Below are 25,672 nucleotides of genomic sequence, written 5' to 3'. Positions count from 1 at the left end.
ATACATGTTATATACTAATATACTGTAGCTGCGATCTTTAATATGTTGAAACTACCTTTACGTAATAATCCTTTACCATAAGTGCAAAACAAACTAAAAATAGAATCAGTAACGTTTCTGGAAATATTAGGAAACTCGAGAAAGATCGTTCATTCCACTCTGGGTATTTACCTTCGATTAAGTCGCGGGGGAACGTCAATACGTTTATAGACTATGAGTAATATTATGCTATGTAATTGTAATCTGTCCAAAATCAGGTTCAACTCATAGAAACATGAAAAACAACATGTAAGATGGAATAGAGGTATTGTTAATCTTATTAGTTAATCTGTAATATTAAGATTTGATATACGGAAAACACGGATACATAATTAGCTCATAAGAAATGTTTTTTATGATTTCGGACCTAAAAAAATCGTGCAACAAAAACATACTATGATATATCTGATATATAATCAGCTAGATGACAATGAACAGTGGACTGTTTACCTGTATAAATTTAATAAAAAAACAAGTAATAGCAAATTTCAAATTCATCGCTGTACCCAATGCGGATAGGAATAGCACAAAGTTCATGACAACTTGTTTTCTTCCAGAGCCGATTCTGATGACTATATTTGTTAGTTTAGTCAGTCAAAAAATACAGCCACTATTTAATCAAGATAGTTATCAATATTTGAACAAGGGAAAAATAAATACTCAAGCAAAAATAATCTATTCATCGTTCAGTTTCTATTGTAGCTATTAAGGATGAACCTTTGCGACGAAGATGCTTTCTGTTAGCATGGCTTTTAAAAAACCAACATGCAAGAAAAGAAGACGATCTTCAAGTCCAACACCTTGATCTGCATCCTTTCTATTTTAGTGAGTCATACTCAAAGCTACAGCAAAACTACCATCAGAGATGCATCTCGACTCCCCTGTCTTAAGCTTGCGAATCGACCCGGGCTGTCCGCACAAAATTGAAATAGTAAGCACAGTGGCGCGAGAAGAACGCTGCTATAACTATAAGATTATCGACTTTTTCGGAAGTCGGTGGGATTTTATATGATATACTCGAGGACTCTAAAAAGCGTTATTCGAAAAACGGCTAACTTGACGAGAACAAAATTGGGCTCTCTTTTGTACGCGACCGTGTTTTGCAGATGGCGAGCTCTTCAGAATATCAACAATCCACTAGAGCACGAGGGCTAAGCTAATTATATTACAGCGTATGCTAAATCAGCAAGAGAAGGAAACTAGCTGTCCGAATAGCTTGAGGGGATTTTGTATCAATAGCTTGATAAATGTTGCTGAAGACAGCGCATATAGACCGCGCATTTTCAAATGTGTTGCCTTTGACGGCAGAGGTCTGCGGAAGCACACGATGAATATTTTGCCTCAACAAAGTGGTTCACGGCCTTTGTAGCTTACTTATCGTTGAAACAATTACGACAAAAGAGCGAAACGGTTTCTCCCATGAAGATTACCACACAAACTCTTTAAATACTCAATTGAAGGGGAAAACTTCCATGCTTTGTTTTGCAAAACAAACACTACACACGTATTCCAAATGATTTCGTATATCAGAAACAACAAAACAATGACTTGATAAAATTGTATACACCGTGAAAAGCCGCAGCTCGGTCTCAGCTTTCTGCGGATGGTTTGTTCCGAATCTGCGATATGGTTGTTAAAATTTAGTATGTTCATTATTTCTCACGATAACATTAACGACCCATTCGGGACGAATTATTAAATGAGAGCCAAGAAAGCGTTAATGTGTATCACAGCGATAAGAAATCATTACAGAATACTTCGTTGAAAACCTTTTTGATCTTGAGGTAGCCCCCTGGACAGCGGCGCCTGCATAAGAGTTCTAATCTAAGAACTTCTCACGGTTAATGCGCTTCATGATTTCAACTACATTAAACTAACCTACTTTCAGCAAATTCTTTGCACAGTTATCGCCGAACAAAACACTATTGCATAGCTTATTGTTATTGAACTCATTTGGTGTTTTCAGTGATGCCTGGTCTTTCCATAGCTCTTGAGGGTAAGCTAGAAATATGTCGAAGGAGCATCTGATTGATGGGCAGTACACCGTCATTAATGGTGACCATAAGTGTCTTGTCATCATCAAAGGGTGTGCTGAAATTTTTAACTTTAAGCCTAGGGCTCATCAACACTACTTAATATGAAATGATAAACAACCGAACCATTTACATCAACGACTTTCTTTATTCATATAGATTGTATAGTCTTGAAGTAGTGTTCGCCAGTCATCTTGACGCCAGACAGAGAAGAGATCTAGCCGTCCAACCGACAGTGCTGGATCTAATAATAGGATAGTTTTGTTTTCAGAATACTTACATATAAATACGTCTAAACAGTTTAGATGTATAAATACCATTGAAGAGCAAATTTTACAAAATATACCGTTGCATGAGATATGAAGTACTGTTGATTTCTCATAACACCAGAACGTAAAACTAATATCTTGTTAATCCTGCTAACGCTTTAAATACTAAAAAAAAAAACACAGATAAAAAGGAAGTTGTAGGTGAAGATGAAACCAACTTGTATCATTTGCTTTCTAATCGTATTCTTTTAGTACTCAAGGCGTACATACATTGTGCATAATATTATCAACTTTAAGTTATGGCACATTCTAATATTACGCATCAATTTGTAAAATGGGTTTTCATCTATGCTGTCAGAATAATTAAATTCTGTCAACGTGTACTTCTGAATATTTTGAAAAGAGACTATGGCATAGAAAAACTTGGCTCCATTTTCTTACGACTCAGAACCAAAAATAAAGCTTTCTAGTTCCATCTTATTGAACACCGGAATATTGTAATGGAATTCAAAATTTGAAGCATCAATTGTTTTTAAGTCACATATTCGCAAGTTATGGTAGATCGTGGGGCATTGAAAGCCTTATATAGCAGCCTTCCTTAGCTACCTGACTCAGTTGTTGTATTTACAATGGCATATATAACGTGGTTTTTCACACAGGCAGTATGCTCGAAACATTTATCCTAGCTACATTAGGCTAGCTATTAGCAATTCTCTTTGATGTCTTTATTTTGTTTGTCTTATAATGTCTATGAAAGTCTTTTAAGTATGTGTAAACATTCTGTTTGATAGTTTGATCATCAGAGAATAAGGTGTAGGTGTGTAAATAGGCAAACGGATCCAATAAGTAACACATTTTTCATTTTTAAGGAAGGACAATTCTCGCGAATCATGACGCAGTAGCCCAATGTGTACAACTCATTGTTTAAATGCCAATTGGTCTGCTTCTATTGTTTCATTCATTGTTTCGATAACTATTTTTTGACTTGTTGTCATTATAACGTAAGGAATGTCGCGCTGATCTTTATTTCGAAATAATTTTGTGCCTTGAACCTATTTGCATGTCCACGAAAAAATAGCGGCTTATTTCAGCCGTTGTTAGCTAAACGGCAACATAGAAAATTCATGATCTACACCAAAATAATCATGAAAATAAACTAATTTATGTACTAAGTAAACAGGTAACACTCAACTGTTCATTCATATAATTTTGCTCAATTATTCCTAAGTATAAACATAAAAAACTTAGTTGACTCAGCGTCAATTCCTCAGCAATAAACTTTCTAGTTGATGTGTCTTTGCTAGCCGTCGCGGGTGACGATAGTTACACAAATCATTTACAGTAATAATGGTGTATCTGGCTTTTATGCTAGAGAAATGCTTTACACAGAGGCACATATATTTTAGCTATATCAACGTGTTAACTTTTGTCGTGTTAACTACGTGTCGTTGCGCGTAAAACAAAAGTGTATATATGTAATGTGAATGAAACGTAAAACGTAGACACGTAAAAAAAACGTAATACGTGTAAAACGAATGCGTATGTTTATGGCTTTTCTCTACTTGTATATAGTAAGTTGTAAGATAAGTAGTGTTGGTTTTATTACCCCAAAAAAACACTGTATTTTATTCGAAATCTAGCAATAAATAAATTTCTTATAGATTCGCTGTTACTCTTCACGACTTTTCCTACCTCTTAACCAGTTTATTCATTCCTTCTTGCTAGAACTGTTCGTGTCTGGAGAGTTAGGGAACTCGTCCAGTCATTTACTTTGGAGTTTTCCGTAATCGTATTTTGCAGCTAACCTCTCGTTTCTCATGCTTTATATCGACATGTAGAGAGCAGAACCCTTTGTCACTTGTTACAGTTTCGTTTAGGAACCGATTAGTGCGCATATGTGCCTCTTGATGCCGGGGCAGAGGCGGTCAAAAGCCGTATTTTTTTGTGCTTTAAAAATTTTTAGTTTTATGGGGCACCCAAGCTTCTTATTTCTGAGGAAATTTTATTTACTAAAAGTGGTTAGCGGTAATCATATGACTGTAGTATTTCTTACCCCGTTCACAAATTGTTTGTCGGGCGTATTCCGTAAGGTTGTTTCAAACGGTTCTCATGAACCTAACATATACATGTAAGAACCAAAAGCGGTTAGGTAGAGGAAATATAAATTATGAGGAGACAACGACATTATTTACGTTACAATTTAGTGTGCTGGTAAACTCATTTAAAAACAAAAGAGCAAACCATGATAAGTTTACGCTTAAGCCCATTTTTCATGATAACCGATAATATCTGTAATACGTCCTGGAATAGCACAAATCAACATGTATTCGATTTTGCGGTCATGCGGTAATGATCATGATGATTGTTTAGCTCTATATGTGGTGAAATGCGATGAGGTTTGTTGCCAAACCTGGAGGAACGATGCTTACCGTAAGACGGATGCCAGACAACGACTCAAAAGGATAAATGAAAGAGCGTTACAATGCAAGCGTAACACCAACTGACGAAATGATGCTAAAAAACTCTTGTGCTATCACCGGAACTTGGATCTTATCATTAGAGCTCAGGGCACTTTTAAATGCTGCTTATATTAACAGTCGAATTACAAAGATTCAAGCGCGAAACTTTAAACTAACTAAATCAGATTCGACGCCAGCCTGCTGTGAACGGATAGTCGTTTACAAAAAGATCTATACATTTCAGTTAAAACTGGAGATCACACCTTCAGCTTGTACTTTATTTATTTATTTATTAATAAGTGTCTCAAATAAAATTGTATCATAAGCAAGTAATCAATTCAAATTATGCCACATAGACGTTTATCTATTCGGTCTAATTTTGACTCTTGGATGGGCCGAATGGTCTTTCGGTGTTCTAATTCATACGTTAATTTTTTTAACCACATCAGGGGCATAATTTTAATACTTCTTGACAAACATGCCCATGACTGATTTTAATAGAAGCTAATTTCTAAGCTATAGCTAATTCTACTTCTATTTCGTCTCTAGTGGATCATGTAAATACAGGAAAAGTGAGCAAACGACTCTAAGACCTTGTATGTTAAAAAATAAATGGTTAGGTTATTGGCCAGGTAAACTAAACAGCCCACGAAACTGTAAAATGTATATATATATGAAGATAATCGAAATTCAAAAGCTTGCATTCTATGATAATAAGTTAGCTTAAGTGTCCACAGAAGAAGTCTCCGTTAATTCTTGCTTGTTCCCATAGAAATTTGCGGATGCCTCCCCGGAAATTTTTTTCCCAAAATTCCCCAAAAACCTACACATCTTGTACGAATATTTTGATCATAGCACTTCCGTAAACAATTATATTCTATATCGTTATCACTAAAAGTGAATGAATTGTTTCGTTAGTATTTATACGCTAGAGAATGTGTGACATAGTCCTTGCATTTTGAATCTATAGGTTGCGGCTTATACGTGAGAACAATTTCTTCGGTATAAAATGATATAAATAGACCTAAATTAGCAATTTTTCGATACATATTCGCTCCACATCGGACTCAGCTGACTTAAGCTATGGTCGAAATGAATTAATGATAACTGTATGATGATGAATGCAGTTGTTTGAGAAATTCTTTTACCAATCATTATCTGTCAATTAGAAATTTCAATGCCGATTGCATATCATAAAATTATGGTATATAAAGATATATAATACAGATTGCATCTTGAGATTGATAGAGTTGAAAGCTAAGGTAACGTGCGCCATTTTAAAAACGAATTCTTCTGTTCGAGCAGATAGGGTATCCCTTTGATAAGCTCGATCTAACTGTCCAGTGCATAAAATCTGATGTATGAGTTGTCGAAATTCGCATACACATATATAAATATCTATCTGTGTAAAGAGCTAGATTGCTTGCCGAGACTGACAACATATACACTAAGGCTTTTATACTCTAATCGAATTCGAACTAGCGGCTGTACATATGCGTTTCTAAGATGAGGACCGTTCGTTTAAGACGCTGCTGCTACATTTCACTCATTCTAATTTTTCAACACAAAGTAAGCCTTATATTTCTCTAAACTGTGGTTGAAGTTAACCTTTTTGCGCAAGTTTGTGTCGAAAACTTTAACCGGTTCCGTAGTAAATACTGAACTACCATTTCAGGAACTATTTCAACAATAATTTCTTTTATTACGTTGAGAGTGTACCGGCTCTCTCTATTCTTCGATGGATTAATAAGTGTTCCTAATTTTACCTTCAATGGCACTGCCGTTAAGCAACGCTTCAGACGGCTGGTCTCTCTCAACACGCAAAGGAGTGATTTATGCCTAGCTTCAAATCTAGACTAGCTTGTGTACGCGCCCCTGATCCTTAATTTCACTAAGCAAATGTATCACCATTGCGCGATTACAAAGCTGCCTTGGCTTAGTTGATACTAGCCGTACCATACTTGCTGGAGGGGCCAGATGAAGTAGAACAATATTTTGAAAGAATACTGACTATTTTCTAAGTGCTCAATTTTTTAATTTCTTATTCCTTTTTCGCTTCTTTTTCTTTTTCACTTCTGTAAACTGCTTTACTAAATCCATGTATCATTTTTCAGAATTGTAGTGCACTACAACTCACGTATAAGTCTGAAATCTGACAGTATTTGCTTAAGTACCCAATGCATTTGTCAGCTGTCGTTTGAACTATGGCGCCAGATATCCTTGCCCTTGGAGCGCACATTGCTCCTGCTGATTGGCCCTCCCGAGCGGCCGTCTAGCCATGAGCAACCGGGCGAGGCTCCATAAAGTAAACAGTTTATTGTGTCGTCTGCACCAACTAGACGGGCTTTTTATCTGTGCTCGCATGTAGTTAACAAATGTGAATAAACTGAGTAAATTTGATTCGATGCAATTCCACCAGTTGTGCATTGGGACAGTTCTGGTCGTGGAGCTCACTTAGTAACATCTTCGCACGTAATACCGCTCCTATAAATACGGTATGTTGTGTTAATAGTTCAATATGTGTCGCTTTAAGCTTATAAAACCTATATAGAAAAGGGAATGGTTTGGAGGACCAAGTGGTCGTCAGTGCGATTTGGAACCGGGCATGTTGTTCCACTGAACATACATACGACACGAACTGGGTATATCAGTCTGATTAAAAACGGCGGGAGATTTGAGTTACTTGCAAAAAAACTGCTTAATTGCATTTTTAAAAGAAGGGTGATACATACTTTTTTAAAATATTGGTACACTTTACTTCTTGGCCTGTTATCGAGCTTTTTCTCACTGGATATTTTGTGTGCATATATATATATATATATGCAACGTTTGTTAACTCAGATATTATTCATTATTCTTAAACAGAGATATTCCCAAGAACTTTTAAAGCAGTTTTACTGAATTCTAATGCTAACCTCACTTCCTTTACGATATACATTGAGGCTGAGAAATTTCTAAACTTTACTATGAAGCCTAATTCAATGTCTCTGTTTAAATAAGTTGAACAAGTGACAAGATTGGACTTGATGATCACACTGATCTGATGATGCTTTTTATATTTCTGTTTGAATTTAGCCATTGCGTTAATGTTCTTCACATACAAAATGTGCATTAAGTTATTTATCATCAAACTGTTTCTAGTTTATTTAATGTGCGAAGATAAGGGCAGGAGGTTTCTGATGTAAGAATGGTATATGTCTAACACTAAACCCACCGGCACTATTTGTTTACTCATTCCTACCGTGCTTGGTCAAAACGACCGAACCTTGAAAAGTTTAAGTAAATATAGACCTTCGATGGCATGAAGTCGATATAACGTTTAAATATCTGAACTTCTGATAAATTGCCAACAATGAAAGCGAAATGGAAGGTTTAGAGTTTAAGTAATGGCTCTAGGGGAATGATTTGCGGCGAGCAGTGAACTATTAACCGAATTATAACCCATTTTTTCATCAACCGAGCTGATTACGCGCAATTGGTAAGTTGTAAAAGCCTATACTAAAATAGACTCCATATTTAATTTTCTCATTACCGCAATGTTCCCCGAATTGCACTGGCAGAGAAAGTGCTGTATGATGCCAATACGGGTAAGTAAATAGCAAACTCTTCTACTTGATCTGTGACAAATTCTACTTTGGATCTTGTAAATGTTCATTGTTCTTATGCGTATGGCAGTTGAGGAGGGACTTCACTTTATGATAGCGCAAACTTAATCAAGACGCAAAATTCGTTCGAAATATCTTAGCTAACGAGAAACACTACAAAAGTCGTGTTATGCTGCTAGTTGTGTGTCTGATGTTTTTTGTCGATGGTGAGGATATCACGGAAACTAATCACAAAGAGTATGCCGTCCATTAATATATTCTTAACTGGTCGTTGTTAACGGCTTCTTCAGCAACAGTATCGCTATAATTTGTTAGAAAATGTTTCTACACTATAGTAATTATTTGTAGCAAATATTCGTGTAAAGAAGTTGGTCACCCTCTTCTAAGCGTCTAGAAGCGTAATCTACTATAGCTCGTTTTTGGAGTTCACGTTCTGCCAAAGCTACCAGTATTTTAACTCACAATCATTACTAAATTTGTCTACGTCTGTGCGTAGTAGTAATTTATCGTTTCCTCAGTTTTCTAAATAATCTTGTAGTATTTTTGTGTGTTATTCACTGGAAGACATGCCAATTCATAACGTTTTTTGCTCACTAATATAATTATTTGCTAGGCGTCCTCAATTTGCATATCTAAATGTCGCGTTAATATCACTACTATATAGGCGACTGCTATTCCTGACCCCGTCCAGATAGGTCACTGGCAGTTAAATGCACAACGAATACATCACACTACTCATGCACAGTTTTTCCGTATTTCAAGTTATTGTTTATACAAGCCACATTGTATTGGATCAGCATTTGACACAAACGTTTTTCGTTTTCTTTCTATTAGCGTTGTACGGTTCCGTCGTACCTCTGCTTTTTAGTGAGGGCAAGATAATGTACACAGACCCCGTACATGGTCTATCCAATGGTGTGGCATTTCGCCAACAACAATGAGGGCCTGGAGACTGTTAAGCGACATACCTGAGAATAAAGCCGAACAGAAATCACCCCAGCATGTCAAGTATTTTTAAGGTAATAAAAAAATAATAGTAATAAATCATTCAATAATTAAAAAAAATTTAACGTTTATATTAATTTTACATTATTGACAAAATAGATTAAATAGTTTTTGATGGCGAGAATCTTCTGTTGTACTGTTTGGACCAACTTTTTGATTTAGGCCACTAGAAATGGCCCGAAACAGGCAAAGACCAACGCAGCTAGTCAGGACGTTACGTGCATATTTGCATGCACTACAAGCGGGAGTAAATACAACGCCTTCCATACGATAAGCCAGCAAAGCAGGCATTTATTACCATCTTTTTCCATGGTTTTTGCGCTCATGGACGAACTAAGTCATATGCAAAAAGACGATAATATTTCCAGGTAGCTGCGGGAAGATTGTCGTAGCATTCTATTTGTATCTAGAAAAGGGTTTTCTTATAAATGAAGAGAGAGACGGAGAGAGAAGGGAACCGTACCGCTGCAAAATTATTTAGTACTAAAGCTTTGCTTGCCTGCCGCGCAACTTACCTATCGTTTTTAAGCATAGCTATTGATCGTAATGATCTCAGCTATAGCGGCTTATTAGCGTTGTCTGGACTGGGAAAGCTGAGGACAAGATAAGGTTTGGTACTTCTTCTTTGTCTTGGGTGGGTTTTCAAGTTTACTGGCGAGTTACCTAGTGCTAGAAAGTTCGTGCTAATTCGTAATGGCTGATTGATAGCTACGACTAGTGACTTGTGCTTTTTTGTCGTTTATGACAGTTAGTGGCTGTTGCGCCTTTTTTCTGAGAGGTATCACACATTTTAACATATAAATATCGTTATAATTATGATAGTTCTCACAACAATCATTTTTCGATTATTACTATAACTGCTCGGGCCAACTGTAGTTTTTTTTTTTTTGTTATGAATTTGCTTATTGGACCCTGCCGTCATCATAAATTTGGCATTTTTTTGTCGCAGTCCCAGCGGTACTTTTCTTTAAAAAGGTCGTACAGCGAGGCCTCGCCGTAAGCTCAAATAGCTTTCTTCCAGTGCTGTAAGTGAGCACCTTTGCTCAACGTCAGACGATTCCAACACAGCGGATATAAAGATGTCGTTTCACGGTAGATGCCCGTACATTCGTAATTTGTATACATTATCTCAGCGTGGAACGTTCTTAAGATCCTCTAGTGCTGATCTAAAATATTGAAAAGCGTAGGTATCAGATCATACATCGTCACATCGGCAGTTAATTTCACTGGCAGCTCTGGACGTCGTCTATCATTCATTTATAGGCTTCTAAAATGTTATAGACTCCCTCAAAAGTTGGCCGATCTTTAACAACACGAATTGCGTCACGCACTAAAGCAACAAGTTTACTATAGCTTCTAGCACCTATATGTACATCGTGGATGTACATATAGGTGCTAGAAGAACAGTCCATATGAAAAACGGAATGAAGCCATTGATTAGATCCGGAGCAGAATCCATCTGTCTGACTAATCTAGGGCGCACCCAGATCAAATGGCATTCAGGCAAAGAATATCAACATTTTGTCCCATAAGCAGCTCATTCATGTCCATCCGCATCACCAGTCAATAGTATCAGAGCAGCTGTATGGCGCCAAGACTCGTAATGTTGGTACGGCAAGGCCAGTGGTCTTGTTAATGTCCATACCATATAGATTTACCCGAATCCGCTCCAGATACCAAGGCAGAACAAACGTAGGAGCTGTTTTCAATCCATATGCCGCTTTGATTTGTTTTTATAAACATCATACACTGCAATAGCAAGGAACTTTGCTCAAGCCTACATTATAGTTGTGATTGTCCAATATCTATATGTGCTATCGTCTACAAGTAACTACTCAGTACATGCGGCTAAATGGGACTACACTAATAAAAACAAGCTTATTATATACAAACTATATCCATTTCAATACTAAAACACGTTGCCGAAACGCTCTCCTCGATGATATGTGTTTACTATTGATAAGGCGTAATATTAATCTGATTTAATATATACTTTATTATTAGTAAGGATAAGAACAAATTCTAGATTATCACTTAGCTGAGGTTATCATCACCGAATGTAAAGGACACGAGTGCGAGACAACAGGTGTTCGTGTTGTTCTTTTTCAAGTCCTTTTCCTGTTCGTGAAGAGCAACTAGCGAGAATGCAGGCGAAAGATCACTGCAGCCGGTGTACGAACGGGCGAACCTGGCCCAGCCGATGTAGCCGACTAACGGCAATACAGGCATAAATCGTAGCACTTCTCCTTGCTTTCAGGTCTTCTCGCTTTTTTCTCCGCTTTATCTCCTGTACTCTGGACCGATCTAGTTTTAATTCGTATGACGTCAATGTGACGTCGTCGTCGCCTCTGACTGATCTCGCCGGTCGATAATTAGGGTGACGATGGTCGCACAACGAGTGAGAAAAAAGGAATAACATGGGCGAAGGTTTAAACTTGTACATATATAAACAAGTTAAATAATTATGGGCTGAGTCCAATATTAAAACAAGGAGGTAAACTATGCGAAGAAAAAAATAAATGGGATTCACTTCTTCGATGAGATAATACTTATCGGAAGAGTGAACTCTCTACAACTTGATAACTATTATCATTTTATTGATTCAATTACGAAGTTACAAAGAGTAAATACACATAACCGATCTGGCCAAACAGTGCAACGTTAACTTAGCAAGACTCACAGTCTGCGAAGTACAGAAAAGGTATTATTTAGTGAATTCTGCATCGTTCGTCAACAGCGTGTTTGGCACCAACAATAAAATTGCGTCAATTCCACAACCGTAATAAAAATAGATTCGTCCCTTTTACTATTCGAGTTATCACTGCAAATAGTATGTGTTTTACTGAAAGATTTGTCCTATCTTGTTCTAGTAACCTACTATAAAAACTTATGCGTTCATAAAGATTGTGGGACATCGGATTCAGATGTATTTAGATGACCGCTTATTTTTGCATAACAACTCAAATGCTATTGTAGCATTTTACGGCGGAGACTGTAGTGAGTGCTAAGACAAGGTAGGTGAATGCATTGCACCTAAAGGACGCACCATGCGATAATTAGTCTTTGCCGTTTAGGTCTGCGCTAAGAGTCTTGAAAGCTACTGTCCCTGTCAGGTGAACCTGAGCTGTAAGATGTCGTTGCCAGTAGAGACAGTTTACCGACTGACGGCGTTCTAACCTCTTATACCTCTGTATCTGTGTTTAGCAACCTTTATGCAGCAATGGCGATGTACGACCTTGACACCATAGAAAACTTATGTTATATAACAATGCCGGCATAATGTAATAAATAAAACTGAAGGAAAATTAAGCTCAGTAAGTTAGAAATTCGAATAAATTGTAATGCTTTTGATGTGTTTTTAATACTGTGGATTACCTTACTAACCTTAGTGAATATGGAGCTGTACGCCATCTTATATATGATTAGCAGTTACTTAGCATTTCACTATAGTCTTTTAGCCTTTAGTTTCATATCATATGCATGTATCAAAGATGTCAGTATCCATTTCGGAAGCTTTGCTCTGTCTTTTTTTTGCCTTTTTTGAGCCTTGATTCGAAAAGGACTGGCTGTTCTTCGACTCTCCAAAGTCCCTTTCAAAAATTTCGTAGGTAGGTACTATTCTTTAGTGGCTTTTTGAGATAAAAGGTGCACTTTTTGTGTGAGTTAGATAATAATATTACAAATAAGTGATTTAGGTGCTGAGAGAACGCATTACCTACGGGTCAGCTTCGCCATGACATATATGTATTTATAACGGTGTAACGAAATAGTGGCTTTTCAACAGTAGGCAAATAATCCTTTGCTACATCAACAAAGCACTCTTAACTTTTTTAATCTCTGAAAAAATTACAGTTTACCTCCGTCACTAGCGCTCAATTTTCTATTTCCTTTTTTTCGATAATTATATGTAGTTGTTTTACTAAACGCATTTTACGAGATCTAAGAGAGAGAGAGTTAAGTAATGTATAGCTGAAATTAGTATTAAAGGATCTCTGAACTTTTATTTAATGTGAAAGAACGAGAGAAAAGCTCCTCCTGTTTCAAATAATGAACTGCATTTTAGTAGTATGTTTGCAAGTATTAGCTTATGCTATAAAAGTGAGGCAATGTGCTCTAAGGGAGCATGATTTAGGCTTGATTCGTAGCGCACGAGTCCCAGAAGTTATCTAGGGATACCTCTTTTATTTTAAGATGTTAGAAATTTCATTTTCTCAGATACGAGGTTGTCGGGCCAAATATTTGTTCTAAATAAGGCGGTACGGGTATTAAAAGTTTTTATAAGGGAAGGCAGTTACTAGGTGGTACGGAAAATGCGCCGGGGAACTTAGAAACTACGCACATCTTTAATCCTTCGCTCATGCATCTTGCGGGCGGCGCTGATCTCAAACTTCGCCTCAAACTGACGAGTCAAATACAACTCCTCAAAAAAGCGAACATCTTTGTAATTTTCTAACGGATAAAATTTACGCATATTTACGTGCGTAATTATCTGCAGGCTTTAGCATTTTTGAATCGTTGTATTTCCCCGGCCTGATTTGTAAGGTTGCATAGAACTGGGGCTTTCTAGTGTCTTCTTGTTTACTCACATTTTGTTTGAGGAAGAAAATATCCCTTGTTCTTATGTATAGCTAAGTACTCCTTCAAATGCGTACTCGCATCTAGGCTTCTTGACGTTTCGGCAACGGATGTAGGATTACCGGGCTCTGCAGTGCTTTTAGAGAAACAGGTTTTTTTAGAGTTGTCACTCAGTTCTTCCATGGTGAATTACCACTTTTAAACAGAGCTTCTGTCTTTCTTGCATTCTCCTGATAGTGGGTTATTTTGTAGAGAAGAAACTCAGCTATTATTACTCAGCTGACGTTGAGGCGAAAGGGCTTAGTACTGCCCTCAACCGCTGCTCCTCTCCCGGGCCTCTTGGAAGAATACAACCTTCAAGCTCAAGAAGTACACACACACACACGCCAAACTACAGCCAACCATTCACTGTCTGAAAGAAGCGTTGCGCATTCAATTGTTAGCTTGTATTCGTGCGTTATTCTCTGTTGTGGAACCAGGCTGAATAAAGCGGCCGTGTCCGACCAGCCCAATTCAGGCCATCTGGCATAGCTAGAGTGAACCCTACTGAACCTAGCCACTAGGCCGGCAAAAACCTAAAGCACTCTGTGTAGTGTGTGCATACGTCGGCGAATCAAGCAGTTAGTTTCTCGCTCATTGTACTCGGTCGCTTGGTTGACCTGCAACGTGCTTTCATTCCCAGTGTTGTTGCGTGTCGCTTTACCACTAAGGGATATAACTAAGGTCTATACCGGAAAAGGATTACTAAAAAGAAAGTGCTGCTGCAACCTGATAGTTAGCCAGTGGATTAGGTGACTTCAACGTCAACGAGTCTTCTGCACGACAAGGAGCCTAATTATTGAGCAAAATGAGTGTCCTAAGTGTGAAGACAACAACGCACAAGAGAACGACGAAGGTGACCACACGAGTCTCTACGTCATCATCAGAACTATCGAGGGATGGAAGACGCAAGAGCTCTTTTATCCAGCTCGCTGAAAGGCCAGCGTGAGTGTATAGTTAGAAAAATAACAGGTTACAACTATTTCTCTGCTAATTGAATCATTCAATATAAAGCATCGCGGCACTTTTTTTTAGTTCGTCACTTAGATTGGCACCTCGTTTGCTATGGTCTGCCGATATTGCTTCCTAGATTGACCGACTGTGTCTGTCTGTCTTTTACTGACTTCAGCGTGTCATATAGTTACTTCCTTAAGACTAAGGTGGGCGTGGCGTCGGTAGGAAAACCATCATCTTAATGCTTCGAAAACGTCACATTTGTAAAAAAATCATTGCTTTCAATGGAAGCGGTTTCATTTGAAACTAGATGGATACGAATATAATTATATAACAACTCAATTCGCCCAGTTTATAATAAAACAAACATAAGGTTGCTTCGTAGTTAAACCAAATTATAAGCTATTAACGAAACAAATGATGACAAAAAAGTATGAGCCATTGCATACTTAGTTGAGATATATTATTGAAAGATTTTTGAGAAACCTTGGAATGTTATATGTTTTGCCTTTTAACTTGCGTATGTTAAGATTGTACCGTGTCCGTAGTTGCCCTTGACGTTTGCTTTTACTCAGGCATGCAAGTCATTTAATTAACTAAGCTATGAAGACCGTACCTTCGCACGGCTTCTTTTGATGCCAGTTTTAACTTGGTCTGTCGAACTGATATATTGCTTTGTCAATACAACAACGAACGAAAGGACAATCCTTTTTTACGTTTTTACGTATTATACGTACGTACGTAACTATATATTAACGGTTATTAGTGTTAACTATATAAAAATGAAAATGTGGCAAAATAAGTAAATATCCGAACATTAACAAAACGATATTCATTAAAAATTGTTTTTATAGGTGTTTGCGAACTTCAAGGTTTGGCCTGCGTATATGCCTTGCATTCTTTAATAGTTTTGTGACAACGATATTTGCCAGGCAAGATCTGCTTGCAGTAGCCTTTGACTCTGCAAATATTTTTTGTAGGCAATGTGAAGTGATTATTAGTTTTAGAAGGACGCAGGGTTATATGTTTATGCGTAAATAATCTTAGATATTTGTAGGTAAGTCAGATTTTATTTTTTTCGAAATTCTATTTTTATTTTCTACTACTTTTTTCATGGAGCTCAGGACAAATTCTTTTAATAAAAAGAAACAATGGTAAAGTGAAAGTAAGACAATATGCAAAATGCACTGAAGAACTTCCAATTATTACTGAAAAAGTTTTCAATCGCAGATTCTGGGAATAGTCTAAAAAATATTTTGAAATAACCATTGAAGACTTACAATCACTAAAGTTTTCAAAAGTAAAGCTTACGCTGCCTAGGAGAGCGGAACTTACTGTATAATTTGTATGTGATTATCGTACGAACTACTTTATATTGTGCATTTACTATGGTATCCCAACTGGCCAAGCATCAAACACACAATCTATAAGATACCTAATCACAATGTACAAGTTATTGAAAATGGTACTCTAATGTTAATTGCATCTTCTGTAAAAATCGAGCGTCTTGGGCTAAACAGGTGCAAAAGTAAATCCTTTCAAGTCTTCAAGTTAAAAGAAACAAAACTACTATTATATCTAGTTGGTTTTTGGATTTCTATACTTCTATGGGTTTGCTATGAATTAGTTGCCAGAATATTTTAAAATAAACCTTAATCCTTCAGATAAGTATTAAGGGAAGTTCAAAGTGGCAAATGGCAATATTAACACATGAGAAGCACACATTTTGCAGTTATATTGTTGCCACTTGAATAAAGAAAACTTTGTATTAAATCTGTATCAAATGTCCAATGTCAAAGGACAATCAAGGTCGCCATAATAAATGTGTTTATATGGAAATCATTTCTGCTGCTCAGGCGAAATACATGAGAAATGTGTTGATACGATTGTGGAGATGCAGTTATAGCATGAAAACTATGAAACAGAGAAAATAATTTTTAATAAAAGATAACTGATACCTAACTGATGATAACATAAGACGGCACCTCACTAGGCAAAAAGGCGTGGTGTTCGTCGTGCTATCGTTATTCTTAAAGCCGTAGATATTACAAAGGTCAAAACAATATCGGATTTTCGTACAAACAGCCTATACTTTAATCATCCAAATGCTACTTGCTCCTTCACCTGTACATGTGTGCTTCCGTTTTTATTAGTTATTGAAAGCATCAGCTTTCGAACTGAATCGTAGGAGCTTCGATTCTATTCACTCTTTTTAAGTTTAGGAAGAAGAACATCGTGGTAAATGTGATAGTTGAAGCAGCAAAAGAGACAAGATAAGCAGTTTTTTTTTCAATTTCTTCACTCTGGACTTGAGTTTAATACGATACGTTAATAATTGCGCTTTGCGGGCCTGCTCCTCAAAAGTGTTCGACAATATTAGTAGCACTTGTGAATACTTGCTGATTTTACCTCTGAGATCCTGAACCTGTTGATACTTCAATTTCGGCTGTGTGCAGTAGGTAGGCAAGTTGGTCACAAGTCAACGTTTTGTCGATACTTTTTGTGTCCACGAGTGGTAGGATTTTACAATGCTAAACTACTCGATTAAAGCCGTGCGCAATTACAATGAAATGCTAGTATCGGAAAAATTATTTCGTTGTATAACTTTCAAGGTCTATTTCTATATCTTTGCAATTTGGAGGTCAGTGAATTTTTTAATTTCGTTTCGTAATCCGTTGCCTGTTGTTTCTTCGAGCAAAGTGACAATTGCACACTGTTTGATCTGTAAGTAAAATTACACTACGGTGTAATTTTACTTACAGATCAAATCACTATGGGCTGAATCCCTTGAATATGGCGGTTGAGATCGTCGTTGCATAATACAGTTCTCAATTCCAATTGTGACCGTAGCAGTTTGATGTTGTTTGCATTGTCATCGAGTGCCGCATTGCTGTGATACTTTTTTTTGTCTCTTCAGAATTTACTTTGATATGGAAAATTCTGCTTTAAGTAAAGTATGCTTAGATTCGTTTTCGATTTATAGCAACGGTATAATATTTTAGACCCATGTCCGTTAGAAGTTTCGCCTCACTGAACTTACAGTTTGGCCAGGTCCTTTCAAGTACGGTGGCTTCTTTTATAGTGTAAAATACCTTTCACACAAAAAATGCCTTTTTTTTTTACACACTATTAATTCAGTTTCAAATTGATTTAAGACAAATGACATGGTCACGTTTACTTCAAAACACGTTGCATGTTGTGTCCAAGACCTTTTAGAATAAACAAATACCATTTTCAATTTAGTTAAGGAGTACAAGTATACAGAGCGACAATTTTGCGTGTTGGATGCAGCACTTACACATGCTTCCATTGAAGCTGGGACTAAAATTATGAGAGGTGGGCTAATTTCAAGCTTAGGTCGTGAGCGCAGTTTTTAAAAAAGTACATATGATCGGCAATTCAAAAGATATTAGTTTTAGCTCAAACGTGCGTCGCTGAATAATGTCTATTTAGTTTGATCAAAGACTTCTTTAGATTCCTATATCCGTTCGTCGATTGTGATTATTTCTCTACTAAGATCCTTAGAGTTAGATTTGCAAGATTCATTTACATAAGCCAGATGGCTTGATTGATTCACCAATCGCTAGTAAATTATTTCTATGGACTGGACTTAAGGGAACGAGAATGTCGCAATAACCCATCAACCTGTGACAACATTCAATGAATTTATTGTTGCAAAATGCATGACATCAGTTCACCTAAATCAACCACAGTCTTTATCTGGGTGCTGAACTGTCAGCCTTGCAAATTCGATTTCCTAGACGAACCTACTCCCAGAGTTCCAGCAGTTTAAGGTAGTTAGTTTGATCGGAGCGGCCTAATACTGTTGTTAATTGTATCTCATAACACACGATTTATAAAAAGGTCACCTTTAAAAACACGATCCAAATAAACGTGTACCTCTATTTAGTTTTACTCGTTGACGCACGAATATTAGCCTGGTAAATAAACGTCATTAAGCATTCTCTGTATAGCCATCCATGCCGCAGGGTGCAACAAGTAGGGAGTTCCCGCGCTCGGCAAAAAATAATTTTTCACACTGCAAACCTCTGTTGCGTTTGATCCTATATTATTACTTTATTAATATTATTATGGCAAACACGTAACACACAGGGTGACCTTCCATCCAGTAAAAGATATGCTTGAAGATTAAAGTTTGTGAGTGTTTTTTATGATTTAAAGCTAAAAATTATCACCGTACAGATGACTTAGTCCCTCATATAGTATTAACATGTCGGAATCTCGCTATTGAATTATCTGTATTATGAATAAATCCCTTGTTAAGAAAGAGTCATCTAACGCTATCTATCCGTAGTCTTTTTTTATTCTAGAGACTAACTTACACAAGCAACTATAACTTAAATACATTTTGTGAATATATGAACTTGTTGTTTGTTAAAAAAACATCAATTTAATGCTTTATCGATATGTTCACATCTAGTTTCTTCGAATGAGTTCGCGTAGCTTTTGTATGGGTATGTGATTGCCAGCTGAAGTTAATTTCAGATCTCAGCTCACGACTCACACGCCATTTGAATTGGGTGTTGCTTTCCAGACCTGCATTTTTCTAATGGTCGTGTACTATGACTTTCTAGCCTTTTACAGCTTCTACATAATGTTTGTTAAATCTATGATCTTACTTTGCAATCATGCGATCATCTGTTTCGATACGACTATCTATTTTTAAATATAAAAATGTGTAAAGTAAAATTCCTTAGAACTGCAGTAGTTAGGGTTTGACCTGTGAATGTTTTCGAAAGACAAACTCAGTTTTGCTGAATAGATATAACTGAATGAGTTAAGATAACGTTAAATAACAGCAAAATGCTTTCCAAAAATAAACGGCTATTAACAGCACGTATAAACATACTATTGTCAAGATGTGTCAATTGTACTTAAATAATAATTAATAACAAATATAGATCATCTATACAGCCATATTAAAAGGAGATTAATTAAAAAATCAGCATTATATTGGGATTCACACATGCCTGTTAACGCAAAATATACTTCCATTTAATAAGGGCAAGAGGACGACATTGGTATCATTCAGCTATATGTTTTATGCTAACCGTTTTGCTTCTAGAGCTAGAAGTTATCACTTTTTGCAACTTTCAAGTTCGTCTAGCAGAAGCGCTCGATAATAGAACAGGCAAATAAAAGTCAACGAAGTCGCATCAGTTTCATGGGAACTGGAACGTGTTAATTGGTCATTACCATGTTGGTTATCTTTTTCAGTATCGCGATGGCTGAGGCGATGCGAAACGACATGATCCGGAAGTACAGTGAAATGGATATTGATGAGCTGCTTTCGCAACTCAATGAAAACGAACTTGAACAGCTTTCTGGAATGGTATGTAAAAAAAACTGGATGTTGCCATTACTATCACTAATAGATACGTTAGTGTTTTCTCCCTTCCCTTATTACTACTGGGAGTACTAAGTGTATATATATATATTTTTTTCTTTTAAATTTTAGCAGTACCTATAATAGGGTTAGGGAAAATTGGTTTACTGATTGTCTTCCATCATATGCCCGTGTTAAGGGAGTCTCAGCCACTCATCTACGCGCTCTCGATAATAATATTCCTTCGCTGTGCACTTGTTCCAAGTGGTCTTTTCTAAGATCGAACGCGTTATATGTATTAAATTGTCGGCAGAAAAAGATAGTTTGTTTCCAAGGATATTTGTAAGGCATATGTTAATTGTACCATTTTATCTAGCACAAAATTTCATTAAAGCGATCGATATTTCTGCCATTTATCATAGATATAAATTCGTCTAAATGGCACATTTGTCGATTGGCGCAAACGCATAATTTTATTTACAGCTATGGAGTTTTCTATCCTCATTTTAGGTTGACCCTGACGACCCGTTGATTCCACCAAGCGAACGTTGTAAAAACCAGACAGACAAAGCTCCAACTGGCCCTCTGAACCGTAGGAAGCTTCTGTCATATCTAGGTAAATATATATATAAATGCATCTTAATTTCTGCTTCACTCATTAACAGTCATTATGGTTGTTATATGTGTATGCTTACAATTGTTTTTAATGAGTTTGGCGTACGTGTAGCCTATACGTCTACTTCTGTAAACTGAGATCTTCAAATTGATCCTTACTTTTCCTCTTATTCGACTAGTTTCAAAGATCGTTTTTTTTGTTCTCTCAAAGACCGCGAGGAGGGGTCATATTGAACTTAATTTGGGTGTTCTTTTACAGACCTACTAGAGTTGTAGGTTAATCATACTAGGCTTTCTCTGATTAACAAGAGTGAACATATAAAGGTTAGGTAGGAGCTCGAAATTATAGAAATATTTCAAACAAGTTGAGGGGGAGGTGGATGGTAGCCATTTTGATTGTCGCCTCTAAGATTACGTTTCGAAATCCTTTGCAGTGATAATTTCATAGAAGTCCAACTTTCCAGCTTATCTTTATTTTTACGATCAATACAATATTCATACTAATATTAATAATTATAGCACATCCAGAGTTTACAAGTACAAACTGGCGAGGTTAATTGTATCGTAGCACTCGTTTTTGGTCATAGTGACTTTAAAACCATATTTTAACAGAAACGCTACCTAAAATGGCATTTTTGACGAGTGCTAGATTAGTGCTGTCATTTGCTAGTAGCCATCAAAAAAGCGTTGTGCTTTCCAAGTGCAAAACCAATAGTCATGACTGAAAGTGCAGATTAACCTGCAGTCGTTGCAGAGATGAACCGTATGTTACTAGAATGATGATTTTTCGCCAGTGAGGGCTAAAAGTTGGGCTAGCTTTACAAACTCGCTGTAAACTCTGGTGAGGCAGAGATACTCAAAGAGGGAGCATCTTAAACCTCTACCTCCATCTCATAGCAACCTGCGGTCTGTTTCAAGACGCCGCTCTCTCCACTACATTATTATCACAATCGACGATGTCGTTTTTTTATTTTTAGTGCTAAGCGCGAACGCTTTGAGCGCGCAACAAAGTGCGCATATTTATTCAGGCGTTAACGTTGGCTTTGCTTGAAGTTGGTTTCAAAGGCGTACTTAATTGGGATGCAATGTTTCATAGACTTACACGAGATGTACGCACACGCGAGAAGATGCAGATAAACAAGCAAGCAAGCAGACAGACGAAAAGATATCATTGCCTATATGGAGCACGTTTGGTTTATGGACCGGGACATTGGATACTAGTATATTTCGTGCAATATGTACTTGAGATGTTTGTGGAGTGCTTTAAGTTTACTATGTATGCCTGTGCATGCGAGAAACAGTTGTCTGTCGTTGTTTTTATATGAGGTAGTAGGGACAAGCCAAACTATCGATGAAGTACGAACAACCGGCTTGGGCTGTATCCAGTTTCCCTAAGAAGATGTCCTGGTGACATGAAACGAAGTAGCTATTAGCAGGTTTTCAGGCTGATCAGTGGATCAGGTGATCTCATTGAGCAGCCATATACACCGTTTCATATATTGTCGTCGGCAGCTAAGAAACGACGCTAGTAAACGTCCTTAGTAAAACCTGAAAAGCTCTAACGTTTTGCTTAGGTTGCTAGCTAATTTTCTACAGCGTTCAGCACTTTCAATCACCAATGAACATAATCCCAATAGACAATAAAGAGTATGAACTAAACCAACTAACATCAGAACTCCGATACAGTAACGCACAAATTGCTTCAAAGTTCCATCAAAAGAGTGCTTTCTTGAGCTGCGCATTTTTTTAAATTTGAGTAGTCGCAGTGTATTTCGATAGTGTCAATATCGACTCACGGCCTAAAAGCAAATACTGCTTGAAGAAACTCTATTCCTGTAGTATTGATATAGTATTGATGGGAAAACCGCAATATCGTTGGTATTAGTTGTATATCTGCCAAGAAATTTTGATTAGATGAGTGGTCTATATAGTTGAAAAATGGATCTGTTCGTTTTGCTGTCACTGGAGTAACGTTGTCAGACCCTTTTGACCTGACCTTTCATGAACGCAAACGTTCGCGCTTATCGAGGACATAGTTCATTAGTCGTCTTTGAACGCCTGAAGGTTGAACGCACTAGACCAGCTTGATACGTTAACATACATATTTACTTGGTCGGGCTTCACTCGATTGTTCCTGGCACATATTACCTAGGACGGCCGGTACGTAGCGTAGTCAACACACTCCTATCAAGTACTCAGGGTTACATCATATCGCCGTACATCTTGCGATACCTACGCCCCGGCTAATGGTTTTCGTATAATCATCACTTGTAGCCAGCTGGGCTTATCCCTAAGTCATAGGATAGGAAAATTTTACTGTTTTAATTGTATATGACCTCTGGTTTTAGGGAAATCATTTCTACACTTGGCTATGCATTTTTTTTTGTGATTCACATTATTGCTTATTGAAAAACTCGAGACACTTGCTTGAAAAATGCAATACTGAGTTGTGTAGTCTAGGGGGATGGGTTGCGAGTTCTATCTGTTTTTGCTAGGTATACTTGGCTGTACGTGTTTTAGTGCACGCATTAATTCAATGTGTCGTTTGATCAGTTCAAAATTATAGCAATTTTGATAATGCAGAGCGGACTTCTTTTTAAGGTTATCGGGAATCTTTCCTTATCTCAGACTCGATAATTAGACATATGTTCAAAGAAATTATATTACTATAATTAAGTTAAAGTACTGTTATCAAATTTAACTTCGATCAAGTGCAAGACTTTATTGTGGATATAGCCATCTATGTACTTACAGGTCATGCACATTAAATAATGCAAAACACACTTTTTTGCAAGCCTAAAAGAAATTGGTCTTCATCTCCAATATAATAACTAAGCTTCCGTCTAGGAATATCCCATACATTTTCCAGTGAGTTTATTACAAAATGAGCTATTAATAGTTAGATAATGGTAACTAAAACGGATGCAGATGCCCGTTTTATGACAGATGCGTGGTATTGGTGTTACCATATGGCCTGGTCAAAGCAAGGACTTCAAACGATTTTGCCATGTTCTCAAACATCTATTACTACTTTTTAGGAGAGCATAACAGCTGCTGGGTAAGGAATGAAGCCCAATTGCACGCAGCTTTTATTGGTAGCTGTTCGCAGATTACTGCTAGAGCTGCGTGTGTCAGCGGGCAAGGGTGAGACCGCGATGGTACCGTACCCCAATAACATATACATGGATGTTATATTACACTGTTAAAGGCAAATCTGGCAGATTTTAAAACTGAATAAGTTATAAACTAATTGGGCTAGAATATAATTTTAATGTTATTCTCCTTTATTTTCTACACACTCAACGAGTTTTTAGACAGCCATATGTTCTCTATATATGGCTTCCCAAAGTGGCTTTTTTTAGAGCATGGAAAGCCCCATAATCTAAGTTAGTGTAATTACACGAGGATGGAGGGGGGGGGGGTGCTGAAGCTAAGATAGAATATTTTTTTGCTCAATTTAGAGGTTAACTGAGGGATAATGGCCAGGTCTGATACTGTCGTGAAATATTCAGATTGCGTGGCCTCGATTTTCGTATGGTCCTTCAGCCAACGGTCGCATCTCCCTTTTCATTTTTGACGGCAATTTTACAGTAACAAGTGCCTTTGATATCCATTACAATTACTACCGTCACGTTATGTCCGAAGCTACCAGTCACTGCCACCGAACTCAATTTCTCTCTAAGGCGACGCCATTCTCTCGCCTGGGGTCCTCTCCGATTGTTAACAGAGACTGAACCAGGCAACCGTACGCTCCAAGTAAAGTTCTTGTTTACTGAAGTTTTGCAAATTGCATGCCATGTGCATTGTTAACTTATCTGGAATCAGTTTAAGGGAGACCCTTTAAGTTGAAGGGAAAAAAATATTTTACTTCTTTTCCACATTTCACGATAACGAATCGCACCCACCCATTCAAAATACCATTATATATATATATATATATATATATATATATATATATATACCTATAATATACAGTTAATTATCCAAGCTATATTTTATTTAATCAATATAGAAATTAAAATAGTAGAGTTATCAATAATTTCTTTAAAAATCATAATAGTATATCATTTAATGATAAATAAAAATGATTCTTTTTTTAGAGCAATACGCCAAAGAACAAGAAGACTGGCCCGAATTTAAACCCTTCGAGGCGGGAGTAAAGCGGGGAAAAGTTTGGGTAGCGCCTAAAGTAGCGGAACCGAAAGAGTCTATCGGTGAAATCTCGGTGGAGCTTGACCTAGAGGATGACGCCAAGACTGCTCTTGAATCCGCAACTCCTGCTGAACTTGTTGATCTCGCCGGTAAGCAATTTGTAATGGACAGTAACACTTGCCAATAATAGCAAATACTGCGCAAATAAATTTTCATGCTTGATTACGATGACTTAAAAATATTAAAAAAAAAAAGAAAAAAAACAACTTGTCTGAGACAAGCTATATATATTTTTATAATTTACTACAAGTCTTTGTTGAAATATATCATTCAACATTCGTATACGTACTGACCCTTAAAAACGTTTCGGCTAGTCATGCGGAACGGTTAACTTAAACTACAAGCATGATTTTATCGTTAATGGAATACAAGGCACTTGCTGGTGTGCGTCTTGTTCATTATCGATAACTAGAATACCCGTTTGTCGTGCACGTTAACACGTAAACATAAAACAATTGTGTTATAATTTAACAAGCATCGTAAAACAATTGAGAGTCGGAGACAGATGGAGTTTATATAT

General features: G+C 37.0%; 2 protein-coding genes across 5 annotated transcripts in view; one reads left to right on the top strand and one right to left on the bottom strand.

Moving 5' to 3' along the window:
• Positions 1–14,211, bottom strand: part of LOC111247578 (U1 small nuclear ribonucleoprotein 70 kDa-like) — a 30,165-nt gene extending 15,954 nt beyond the window's left edge. The window contains exon 1 of the mRNA XM_086982565.1: positions 13,997–14,211. The gene's annotated coding sequence lies outside the window, so the exon portion shown is untranslated. The remainder of the gene's footprint in view (positions 1–13,996) is intronic.
• tmod (tropomodulin) overlaps positions 7,109–25,672 on the top strand; it is a 27,241-nt gene continuing 8,677 nt past the window's right edge. Inside the window, exons 1-6 of one of the 4 annotated variants that reach the window (XM_086982564.1) lie at positions 7,109–7,295; positions 8,361–8,387; positions 9,240–9,424; positions 20,217–20,331; positions 20,836–20,941; positions 25,041–25,241. In XM_086982564.1, coding sequence (XP_086838690.1) covers positions 20,224–20,331; positions 20,836–20,941; positions 25,041–25,241 — 415 coding nt within the window. In that variant the 5' untranslated portion in view covers positions 7,109–7,295; positions 8,361–8,387; positions 9,240–9,424; positions 20,217–20,223. Of the gene's footprint in view, positions 7,296–8,360; positions 8,388–9,239; positions 9,425–14,383; positions 14,970–20,216; positions 20,332–20,835; positions 20,942–25,040; positions 25,242–25,672 lie in introns of those variants that run through there. The other 3 variants (XM_022797418.2, XM_022797417.2, XM_022797416.2) reach the window with 3 other exon arrangements.

Source organism: Varroa destructor, unplaced genomic scaffold (genome assembly GCF_002443255.2).
Source record: "Varroa destructor unplaced genomic scaffold, Vdes_3.0 BEIS01000003.1, whole genome shotgun sequence".
Classification (NCBI taxonomy): domain Eukaryota; kingdom Metazoa; phylum Arthropoda; class Arachnida; order Mesostigmata; family Varroidae; genus Varroa; species Varroa destructor.
The sequence above is the reverse complement of the archived record's forward strand: the minus strand, read 5'-3'. Positions and strand labels throughout refer to the sequence as shown.